At 42.0% G+C, this 12,240-nt stretch overlaps 1 protein-coding gene across 1 annotated transcript in view; it reads right to left on the bottom strand.

Moving 5' to 3' along the window:
• Positions 1-12,240, bottom strand: part of LOC127651108 (arf-GAP with Rho-GAP domain, ANK repeat and PH domain-containing protein 2-like) — a 125,162-nt gene that overhangs the window by 89,928 nt on the left and 22,994 nt on the right. The window contains exons 4-7 of the mRNA XM_052136824.1: positions 11,437-11,513; positions 11,084-11,148; positions 8,026-8,391; positions 7,178-7,247 (exon numbers count right to left, since the gene is read on the bottom strand). Of these exons, the coding sequence (XP_051992784.1) occupies positions 7,178-7,247; positions 8,026-8,391; positions 11,084-11,148; positions 11,437-11,513 (578 nt within the window). The remainder of the gene's footprint in view (positions 1-7,177; positions 7,248-8,025; positions 8,392-11,083; positions 11,149-11,436; positions 11,514-12,240) is intronic.

Below are 12,240 nucleotides of genomic sequence, written 5' to 3'. Positions count from 1 at the left end.
TCAGGATGGTGGGGAGTGCGGGGGGATTTCTCCTGAAGTCCACTATCATCTCCACTGTATTGTGCGTGTTCAGCTCCAGGTTGTTGTGACCGCACCAGACAGCCAGCTGATCAACCTCTATCTGTATGAAGAATCATCGCAGATGAGGCCAATGACCATGGTGTCATTTGCAAACTTCAGTAGCTTGACAGTGCAGTCCTTAGCAGTGCAGTCATTCGTGTACATGGAGATGAGCAGTGGAGAGAGAGAATGCATCCCTGAGGAGCACCATTGCTAATAATGAGGGTTCCGAATGTGAGGTTCCCAGTCTCACTAGCTGCTGACTATCTGTCATAAAGCTGGTGACCATTGGGGTGGGCACGGAGAGCTGGGTCAGATTGGTTGAGAGAAGATCAGCCAAAACCAGTCTCTCAAACAACTTCATGACCACAGCTGTGAGAGCGACAGGTCTATAGTCATTAAGTTTTTTTGGGACCAGAATGATGATGGAGCATTTGAAGCAGCAGGGAACTTCAGACTGCTCCAGTGATCTATTGAAGATCTGTGTGGATTGGGGCCAGTTGGTCAGTGCAGACTTTCAGACAGGCAGGTGAAACACCATCTGGGACTGAAGCTTTCCTAGTCTTTTGTTTCCGAAAGACCCGGCACATATCCATATCCTCATATCTATCCTCCAGATCATAAGTGTAGATAGAGTAGCAGAAGTGTGGAGGAGGGGGGTTCCAGGAGGTGTTGGTGTGTGTGTGTGTGTGTGTGTGTGTGTGTGTGTGTGTGTGTGTGTGTGTGTGTGTGTGTGTGTGTGTGTGTGTGTGTGTGTGTGTGTGTGTGAGCGTGTATTTATCACTTCGTGGGGACCAAATGTCCCCATAAGGATAGTAAAACCCGAAATTTTAGACCTTGTGGGGACATTTTGTCGGTCCCCATGAGGAAAACAGCTTATAAATCATACTAAATTATGTTTTTTGAAAATGTAAAAATGCAGAAAGTTTTCTTTGAGGTTTAGGTTTAGGGGTAGGGTTAGGTTTAGGAGATAGAATATAAAGTTTGTACAGTATAAAAACCATTATGTCTATGGAAAGTCCCCATAAAACATGGAAACACAACATGTGTGTGTGTGTGTGTGTGTGTGTGTGTGTGTGTGTGTGTGTGTGTGTGTGTGTGTGTGTGTGTGTGTGTGTGTGTGTGTGTGTGTGTGAAATGAACATCAGAGCGGGGCAGAGGATAGACATCTAGAGCTTATTTGTGAAAAAAAAGTAGTTTCAATGTTTATATACTGTAGATCCGTTTAAAATGGTGGTGGACTTGCACAAAAAATTACTCTTTATGTTGGGATAAATTATCCCTTATTTTAATAAAGTGAAAGTGGCAGAAATGATTATACTGGTACTAATACAGGTGAAACTCGAAAAATTAGAATATCGTGCAAAAGTTCATTAACTTCAGTAATTCAACTTAAAAGGTGAAACTAATATATTATACAGACTCATTACAAGCAAAGATATTTCAAGCCTTTATTTGATATAATTTTTATGATTATGGCTTACAGCTTATGAAAACCCCAAATTCAGAATCTCAGAAAATTAGAATATTGTGAAAAGGTTCAGTATTGTAGGCTCAAAGTGTCACACTCTAATCAGCTAAACACCTGCAAAGGGTTCCTGAGCCTTTAAATGGTCTCGCAGTCTGGTTCAGTTGAATTCACAATCATGGGGAAGACTGCTGACCTGACAGTTGTGCAGAAAACCATCATTGACACCCTCCACAAGGAGGGAAAGCCTCAAAAGGTAATTGCAAAAGAAGTTGGATGTTCTCAAAGTGCTGTATCAAAGCACATTAATAGAAAGTTAAGTGGAAGGGAAAAGTGTGGAAGAAAAAGGTGCACAAGCAGCAGGGATGACCGTAGCCTGGAGAGGATTGTCAGGAAAAGGCCATTCAAATGTGTGGGGGAGCTTCACAAGGAGTGGACTGAGGCTTCAAATGTCGTATTCCTCTTGTCAAGCCACTCCTGAACAACAAACAACGTCAGAAGCGTCTTACCTGGGCTAAAGAAAAAAAGAACTGGTCTGTTGCTCAGTGGTCCAAAATCCTCTTTTCTGATGAGAGCAAATTTTGCATCTCATTTGGAAACCAAGGTCCCAGAGTCTGGAGGAAGAATGGAGAGGCACACAATCCAAGATGCTTGAAGTCCAGTGTGAAGTTTCCACAGTCTGTGTTGGTTTGGGGAGCCATGTCATCGGCTGGTGTTGGTCCACTGTGCTTTATTAAGTCCAGAGTCAACGCAGCCGTCTACCGGGACATTTTAGAGCACTTCATGCTTCCTTCAGCAGACAAGCTTTATGGAGATGCTGACTTCATTTTCCAGCAGGACTTGGCACCTGCCCACACTGCCAAAAGTACCAAAACCAGGTTCAATGACCATGGTATTACTGTGCTTGATTGGCCAGCAAACTCGCCTGACCTGAACCCCATAGAGAATCTATGGGGCATTGCCAAGAGAAAGATGAGAGCCATGAGACCAAACAATGCAGAAGAGCTGAAGGCCGCTATTGAAGCATCTTGGTCTTCCATAACACCTCAGCAGTGCCACAGGCTGATAGCATCCATGCCACGCCGCATTGAGGCAGTAATTAATGCAAAAGGGGCCCAAACCAAGTACTGAGTACATATGCATGATTATACTTTTCAGAGGGCTGACATTTCTGTATTTAAAATCCTTTTTTTTTTATTGATTTCATGTAATATTCTAATTTTATGAGATTCTGCATTTGGGGTTTTCATAAGCTGTAAGCCATAATCATAAAAATTATATCAAATAAAGGCTTGAAATATCTTATTTTGCTTGTAATGAGTCTATATAATATATTAGTTTCACCTTTTAAGTTGAATTACTGAAATTAATGAACTTTTGCACAATATTCAAATTTTTCGAGTTTCACCTGTATTTTAAAATGAATATTTGCAGAATATAAGCAATGTATGCTTGGTTAAAATCTTTTTTATATATTTTATATATTATATTATTTTATTGAAAAAGCATGTTGAAATTAAATGCATCAAATATGATACAATAATCTTTTGAGGTATATCTCTCAATCACCATTCCATTCCATTCATGCCCACAACACCAACAAAAAATCATAGCTTTGAAAATTCTGACATGTTCTGAATTGTGAAAGTTCTGAAGTTATTTTAAAGTGGCAACTAATATGTTCAGTGTATTTCCATATATCCAGCCTGCTCTATCATTACAAAGATCTCATTATTTTACATTACAAGCTATTCTTGTGTCATCTTACCATAAGTTTCTGAGACCCAGTGAAATTGCTTTTACAATTTCCCTTTTTTAAATGACAATATAGTGTTTGGTGCATAAAATACATATGATAAATAAATATGATAAATATATTTTATTCATATTGTATTTGATGTGCTGAACTGAACTGTGATACATTTCAATCCATATTTATAGACAAAGGAGAGGAAGTTGTCATGGCAAAACTCTCAAACATTTGGTATCTCTGAAAAGCCAAGGGAGTTCTCTGACAATACCCCAAGATTTTTCCACTGTAGCATGTATGGGCTAAGAAAAATGTACCTAGTCCTAATTTCTGGGCATCAGGAGGATAATGACCTTTAAAGCCAAATGCATCAAATATGATACATTTAAAAAAAGTGCAGAAAATCTTTTTTTTTTGACCGTCCCAGAGCCAGAGCCTGTAGCCATGACCGTCCAAGAGCCAGCACATCCCAAGCCTCCCAGGGCTCCGCCTCTCAAGCCACCCGAGCCTCCCAGGGCTCCGCCCCTCGAGCCTCCTACGGCGCCACCTCCCTCGGCTACACCTCCAGAGCCTTCCAGGTCTCCGCCTCTAGAGCCTCCTATGGCACCACCTCCCTCGGCTCTGCCTTCAGAGCCTTCCACGGCTCCGCCTCTAGAGCCTTCCAGGCCTCCGCCTCTATAGCCTCCTACGGCTCCACCTCCTGAGCCTCCCGAGCCTTCCTCGGCTCCGCCTCCTAAACCTTCCTTGGCTCCGCCTCCTGAGCCTCACACAGCTCCGCCTCCTGAGCCTCCTGAGCCTCCCACAGCTCCACCTCCTGAGCCTCCAGAGCCTCCCTCAGCTCCACCTCCTGAGCCTCCAGAACCTCCCTCAGCACCGTCTCCAGAGCCTCCCACGACTCAGAATCCAGAGCCTTCTACGATTCCACCATGGCTCTGCCACCTGGGTCTTCCACGGATTCGCCCTCCATGGCTACGCTACCAGAGACTTCCATGGCTCCGCCCTCGGAGTTCCCCATGGCTGTCCTGTGGCTGCCTCCCAGGCCTCCTGAACCTGTCCCTATCCTATGGCCACCTCCCAGGCCTCCTGAACCTGTCCCTGTCCTGTGGCCACCTCCCAGGCCTCCTGAACCTGTCCTTGCCCCTTGGACTGCCTCCTTGCCCCTTGTGCCCCCTTGGACTTCCTGCCTGCCTTCTGTGCCCCCTTAGACTTCCTGCCTGCCCTCTGTGCCCCCTTGGACTGCCTTCTTGCCCTCTGTGCGCCCTTGGACTTCCTGTCTGCCCCCTGTGGCCCCTTGGACTGCCTCCTTGCCCCTTGTGCCCCCTTGGACTGTCTGTCTGCCCCTTGTGCCCCCTTGGACTGTCTGTTTACCCCTGGTTTGTTTGTCTTTTTTTTAGGATCGTCTGGAATCCGATCCTTTGAGGGGGGATTCTGTCACGATTCCCTGGTTGTCTGCCCCGTGTTTTCCATGTCACCGTCACCATGGTTCCCGGTCCCCAACACTCTGTCACGATTCCCTGGTTGTCTGCCCCGTGTTTTCCATGTCACCGTTACCATGGTTCCCGGTCCTCAACATTGTGTCATTGTCCTGCCGTGTTTCCCTAGTTCCGTGTTCCTCCTTTGTGTTCGTGTTTTAGTTTTGTCCCCCCGTGGATGTTTTCTTTTGTTTCTGTTTATTTTGTCTTCACTTTGATTCAAAATAAAGAACCCGCTTGTAGATCCCACTCCTTGTCTGCCCTCGTCTGCATTCATAACAACTAAGTATTGGGCTATATGTTAAGAGATTGGGTAGAATAAAAGAGCAAGAGGGAGCAGTGACAGAAATTAACTTTTCCATTAAGGGGCAATATCTTCCCCCTGGTGTTGTTTTTGGGGCATTTTTAGGGGTGTATTTTTTCTAACCATATCAAATATAATTTTTTCGTGTCAAATATTTCTGTTTAATCAATTTATAAAAAAAAAAATTCAGTCTGAATAATCATATAAGCTTTTACCTATAAATTTAAATGAACATCAAATCATTTCATACGATAATTAGTATACTGGACCTAGAATAGAATTTGAAGGAATATATACAGTATATGCAATGTTAAAAATAAGAAATGGAGGAATTAATTAGGGAATCATTTGCCCCACATTTAAAAAAAAAAAAAAAAATGTAACTTTCACTGGCATGTGTGGCCTGAGCTCTAATTAATTTCTGACCTTGGGCCATAGAGAGAGAAGTGAGTGATGTGTGTAAAAGCTGGAACAGGCTGCTCCCACTGATGGTCCTCTTTTGATAGGTGTAACAGGGTTGAAATGGTAAAGAAGGTGTGGTGGGTACCAGCTGAACAATCAAAGTAATATTTTAATAGGAACAAACAAAAAGACACAAAAACATAAACCCACACATGGCAGCTGCATGTGGCTCTCTCTCTCTCTCTCTCTCTCTCAAACTGCTGCGTTCTGCTGTACTTATCCCTCTCCTCGGCTGATTAGCTCAATTGGGGGCCAGGCGTGCATAGTCACGACCTGGCCCCGCCCTCCTCCTCATCACAACCCTCACTACTTTGCCTCAGGCCGGGGACCCCCAGCAGGACGTATGTCCCACCCCTCTTTTCCGGGGACCCACCTTCCTGATGGCAGGCGAGGCATGGAAAACCATGCCTCGCTAGGGCTCGGGAGGGGGAAGAGGGGAGGGAAAAACAAAACAAAAAATGAGAAAGAGAGAGAGAGAGGAGAGAGAGATAAAAAACATGCTCGCCAGTTCCCAGACAAGCCGTCACTTCGTCCTTGATCACTCCTCCACCCTCTGGCAGACGACAGCCGCTCCTCCCTGGGCGAACCTGAGCCAGTCCTCCGACCCCTGGTGGATGGAATGCCCCTCCGCATTTTGGCGGCCTATAGGGAACTCCTCTGCCCCTGGCAGCAGCTCCACCACTTCAGGTGGCTGGCAGCGAGTCCCTCCTCCCCTCACGGGTGGTGGCCATTCCTCCACGTACAGGTGGCCGGCAGCAAACCCTCCGTCCCCCGACGGATGGCCGCGGCTGCTCTTTTGGGTGGATGGCAGTGGTGAGGACTCCAGGACAGCACATCCCTCCTCCTTCCTGGACTGTGCCATCAATGTAACAGGGTTGAATGGGAAAGGAGGAGGCAGGAAAAATCGAAGTAATATTTTAATAGGAACTTAAACAAAAAGACACAAAAACATAAACGCACACATGGCAGCTGCATGTGGCTCTCTCTCTCTCTCTCGAACTGCAGTGTTCCGCTGCACTTATCCCTCTCCTCGGCTGATTAGCCCAATTGGGGGGCAGGCGTGTGTGGTCACGGCCTGGCTCTGCCCGCCCTCGTCACAATTGGCATTAAGAGGACAAAAGGAAAGACGAGAGTACCCACAGTTTCTTTCAAACTGTGGTAATACCATATCTGGAAAAAGACTAAGTGAGTGTTGACAACAATGCAGGAACTTTTTGATTTATCCCACCAGAAGTGGAAATTAAAGGAATATTCTGGGTTCAATACATATTAATCTCATTCAACAGAATTTGTGGCATAATGTTGATTACCACAAAAAGTTATTTCGACTCGTCCTTCCTTTTAATTACAAAAAGCAAAAACTGAGGTTAAAGTGAGGCACTTGAAATTTAAGTGAATGCAGCTCATTTTATAAAAACCCTTAATGTACATTCATTCTTGCTCATTTTTGTGGTAATCAGAATTCTGCCACAAATGCTGTTGATTGAGCTTAACTTTTATTGAACCCGGAATATTCCTTTAAGATAGGGATTAGCAGCAGTTTGTCCCCTACAAGATATTTAAACTAATAGTACATACTAAGCTGAGAACTGGTTCAAACATAAATGAGTACATGGCAGAGCCCTGGTGAGTGTGAGAATTAGCAAGTATGGGTTTGTCACCTTGTCACTGTTGTAGTAAGTAAGATTTGCTCCTTCAAGCTTCACATATCTTCTCTGAAAGATGCAGTTCCTACAAGTACAACATGAAACTTGTGTCATACTGAGAAAAATGTATTTAGTGTGACGGTTGTTCTTAAGTATTGTTAATTAAAGCTGAAATGTGACATTTCTGCACCATTAGCGTCACCAAACAGAATTCCAAATAAAAGCATTGCTTTCAAAGAGCTTTCCCACAAATACTCTCCTCTCTTTGGTCAGCAAATGACTCACGCATTGGTCAATGTTGCTGTGTTGGGCAGTCGAGATGCTCAAACAATCAGAGCAATGTTTTTAAAGCATTTATTAAACTTTTACGTTTTTAAAATGCTGGTGGTTTACTTTGTCTATGCATATTAAGCTGCAATTGGAGAAACTATTTTAACATCCAAAAAGAACACACTTCAGCTTTATGTTAAACTGAATTTTTCATGTTAAAACAGTTTTAAAAACCTTTGCTGAGGGGATTTCAGCACCAACTTATTCGCATAAAATGACTATCTGGCTATTACCAACACTCAACTGCCAATGTGGTCTATGTCAGATGATAAAAGAAACCACAAAGAGGAAGAGCAAAAGAAATTAACAGGAAGCCTTTTTTTAACAGTGGGTTCAGCAGGTTGGTTTGTAGAGTTATGAAAAGCAATACAGCAATACAAGTGTGAAATACTATGCTGAACTGAAACATCAGCTAAAACATGATGTGCTTGCTTGAAAACATCTCCAATTATGCATGCAGATCATTTTAAACTTACAAAGAAGAAAAGTAAAGGAGTGTAAACCCCCACAAAAAGTATCAGACAGGTCCTTACCCTTGAGGGGACAGTTTATCCAGCCAGCCTGCTTTAGTAGCAGTTTTAGGGGCACTATAAAAGCAGGCGTAGGGTGAAATGGAAACTTCTCCTTGCGGAGGAAGAGTACATCTAACTAGACCTGATATGTCATCTGATTGCACACTGTATACGTCATTCACATCCCTTTGTCCAGTGCAAGAGAGAAGAACAGATGTTGGATGTTGTTTTGAAGAGATTTTACTAGTTGATTCCTGACTGAGCGTGGATGCTTGGACAGTGGAGTAATCACTATCATCATCATCATCATCATCATCATAATGTTGCTTGGAAAGTTGTTGCTTATTGTTATTGTTCAGCTTCTCTTTGGATCTTGTCTGCTTATTCCTGGAAAAATAAAAATAGAAATAAATTTTTTGTGGTTTTGGTTTAGCTATTGAAAAGGATGCCATTGAGTTCAGGTTAGTAAAGCTAACACATAAAGGCAAATAATGCATTTATATCCGTGGATAATAAGGCTAGATAATAACATTTACAAAAATTAAGTAACTTCTTAAGTATAATTTTTAAATGATCCGCATTTATATAGCGCCTTTTTAACCTTAGCGGTTACCAAAACGCTTTACACTGTGTCCCATTCACACACACACACTCACACTCATACACCAATGCCGGCAAAGCTTCCATGCAAGGCACTAGCCTGCCATTGGGAGCAACTCTGTGTTCAGTGTCTTGCCCAAGGACACTTCGGCATTAGTCATGTGGGCCAGGAATCGAACCGCCAACCCTGCGATTAGTGGCGACCCGCTCTACCACCTGAAAATCTGTCAACAGTTGTTTTTTCCTAGACAGTAATAAATCCAATTTCTTTAAAGATCTTTGAAATGATGACCAGATTAATTTTTAGTTACACACTGGTCAAACGCAGAGTTAGAAATAGATCATGTAAGGATTAATTAACCACTGAATTATTGAAAATTATAGCACACCCGAGGTGGTAATGGCCATTACACCTCAGGTGTGCATTCATGTTCAATTATCAGAATCCAGAATTCAACAATGCAGCAGTGAACTGTCTTTAAAATCTGTGCTGCTTTTAGTCCATATCTATTAGCTTTAGGGTCATCTATATGCCAGTGTACTTCTAAATGTAGACAAAATTCATTTTCAGTTGATATAAGCATTTCAATTTTGTAGTCTCACTCTTCTGGCAAAAAATGCAATCAAATGCATTCTAGAACGAGAAGGCATCTGCCCCATTTATCTGCACACTGCATATGGCTGTGTTTTCACTTGTGCTGATGGTTCCTTCACAGGGCACTTCAAAGAGAGCACAATACATGTTGTGGGGCTTTCCAAACAGAATTTCCAATAATAATCATTGTAGAAGTAAGTTGTGACTGCCTGTTATCACCTTTCAACCCCTGAAGTCCTCGGAGTGGAGGGTAATTGTCTTTAAAGGGAATAGGGCATAGGGACTGATTGGATGACGCTCACAGGACTTGGGAGCAATGAAATTATTTGGAGTTTATATTTAATGCAGCCATTTTCAGTGATTTCTTGGGATGTACATCACAAGTTTTCTTTGCTCTTTCTAATTAGTGTAGTGTGATTCAAAACATTGATATGTTGTAATGTTTCTTTGCTTGTTTCTGCTTCATCTTCATGACTTGCACAACAGCTCCCTACTCGTCATTAGTGAAGTCTGCGATGTGCTGTTTTTGTGGGGGTGGGGTGAGGCACTTATTGGCTATTTAAAAAAATGTCACAAGCCATTCAACAAGTCCCGCCCCAACTTTATGTTTCAGTAGGAAATACGTCAACAGTTTAAGTAAGCTGTGCTTTTCACAGGAACTTCAACAGTTTCTGGTAGCTGCTACAATGGAACAATGCCTGAAACTCATCACAGACTGCAAACCAGAATGCTGTGCAAGAAGTTCCTTCGTGTATTACAATAGGACATGTGAAAATCTACAAACAATATGTCAAGACAAAAAAGAAAAAAGAAAAAAGAGAGAGAATTAGGTTATTTATCCCTGTTGACATAACCAGCACTGTTGGTCCTCCTGTCCACCAGACCAACTAACCATCATAGAACAATATGAAAATTCACAATAGTGTTAACAGTTTTTTTTCTTCAGATTGAAAACTATGTGTATGGAATGCTTTAAGGATTATTTCACCCAAAAACTAAAATTAAGTCCTCATTATTGGCCCTCATGCCATCCCAGATGTGTGATTTTATTTCTTTCTTTCTACTCAACACAAACTATTATTTTTAGAAGAATATCTCAGCTCTGCAGGTCCATACAATGCAAGTCAGCCGAGTCCAAAACTTTGAAGCTCCAAAAAACACATACAGGTTGCTAAAGAGTAATCCATAAGTGGTTTAATCCATGTGTTCAGAAGCGATATGATACAGTATGTGTAGGTGAGAAAAATATCAATATTTAAGTCCTTTTTTACTATAAAATCTCCTCCCTGCCCAGTAGGTTGGCGATATGCAGGAAGAATGTGATTCGGCAAAATCAAAGAAGAAGAGAGGTTAGGAGGGCTGTTTGAAAGTAGAGATTTATAGTAAAAAAGGACTTAAATATTGACTTGTTCTCACACACAACTATCATGGAAGTCACGATATGACTTGAGCAAACACATGTCACACTCATATTGGAAAGAGGCCCTTTCCATGCCCCCTGTGCCCGAAGGCTTACACATGTCGCACACACTTGAATCGGAACATGAATAGCCACAGCGTTTGACTTTAAATCGATTTGAGTGCCTCGTGTGGAGTGAAACATCAATGATTTCTTCATATTCACATGGATTTAGCCCCTGGAGTCATTTGGTTTATCTTTATGCTGCCTTTTTGTCTTTTTTGAGCTTCAAAGTCTTGGACCCTGTTGACTTGTATTGTATGGACATACAGAGATGAGATATTCTTCTTACAATCCTTGTTTGTGATCTGTATAAGAAAGTCAGTCAAACACATCTCGGTTGGCATGAGGGTGAATAAATTATGAGAGAATTTTCATTTTTGTGAGAACCATTCCTTTAAAAATAAGTACACCACATTGTTTACCTCAACTTCTGTTGTTCCAAGTTCTCTTTTATTCCTTGATCGGCCAGTACATCTTTGCCCAAAACCTCAAAAACAAATACAAACAATCCAGTTAAAATTGTGCAACACACTGTCATACGCATTTATATGAAACTCAAATGAACCAATAATCTTTATTATGAAAGCATTACTGAAACTGTTACTAATATGGAAGTGGTGTTAAGTATACGAAGAAGCTATATATCTGAGAATCAGTTTTCAGATTATGTTTCTTACAACTGATCAGAGAAATAGGTTGTTTGTTTTAGAACAAGCAAATTTCAATACATCCTCACAGAACAGTTTCTTAACAACAGGTTGGTGTCTTCACTCACCAGTTTGTTTTCTGCAGTATTGTACAGGAAAAGCTCTCCATAGGGGTCAATGGGGGGCAAGTTACTTGTAAGTGGCGCTGTAAATAACACAATTAATTGTTACAGCAAAACAGGTTGGGGTTTTTGAGTTAAGAACCTGTGCGGAGGGTTAAGGAGAAGACAGAGAGAAAAGAAAAACAGTAAGAAAATGAAAGCAAGAAATGGAAAAAGAGCAAGCTAGAGAAGAACAAGCATAAAATGAGATCCCACACATTGTCCTCAATGTACCAAAGAGGGAGCAGCTTGGGTGACTGGTTGTCAAGGTGACAAATGACCACCATATCTCTGCAGAGACAGTAAGGGGTAGCATGAATTCCAGACTATTCCCTTTGGATGGACACACACAGATATATAGCTAATAGACAGGGCTCCCTGTAAGATAAGACCGTACTGTAGGGTGTTTGATCAAGACAACAGTATGTTATCTATGACAGAACTGTAATGCATTGTATCACATCTTAACCCAGTAACAGAGGTGCCATTTCAAATCAGTGTCATCGTTTATCATTATCAAGCATTGACCTTCTAACTACAGTACAGATGATACTCTCTCTCTTTCACAAACACTGCCCTGGGCTGCATTTCCCAAAAGCATCATAAGCCTACTGTAAGTAGATCATAGAATCCATTGGTGCCAATCGTATCTACGATCAACTTAAGCTTGCAATGCCTTTGGGAAATGCAACCCTGTTTTGTTTATTTCAATTAAAGTGATAGTTCACCCAAAAATGAAAATTCTCATTTTCTCACCCTCATGCCATCCCA

This window comes from Xyrauchen texanus, chromosome 1 (genome assembly GCF_025860055.1).
Source record: "Xyrauchen texanus isolate HMW12.3.18 chromosome 1, RBS_HiC_50CHRs, whole genome shotgun sequence".
NCBI lineage: Eukaryota > Metazoa > Chordata > Actinopteri > Cypriniformes > Catostomidae > Xyrauchen > Xyrauchen texanus.
This window is presented reverse-complemented; position numbering and strand designations above follow the sequence as displayed.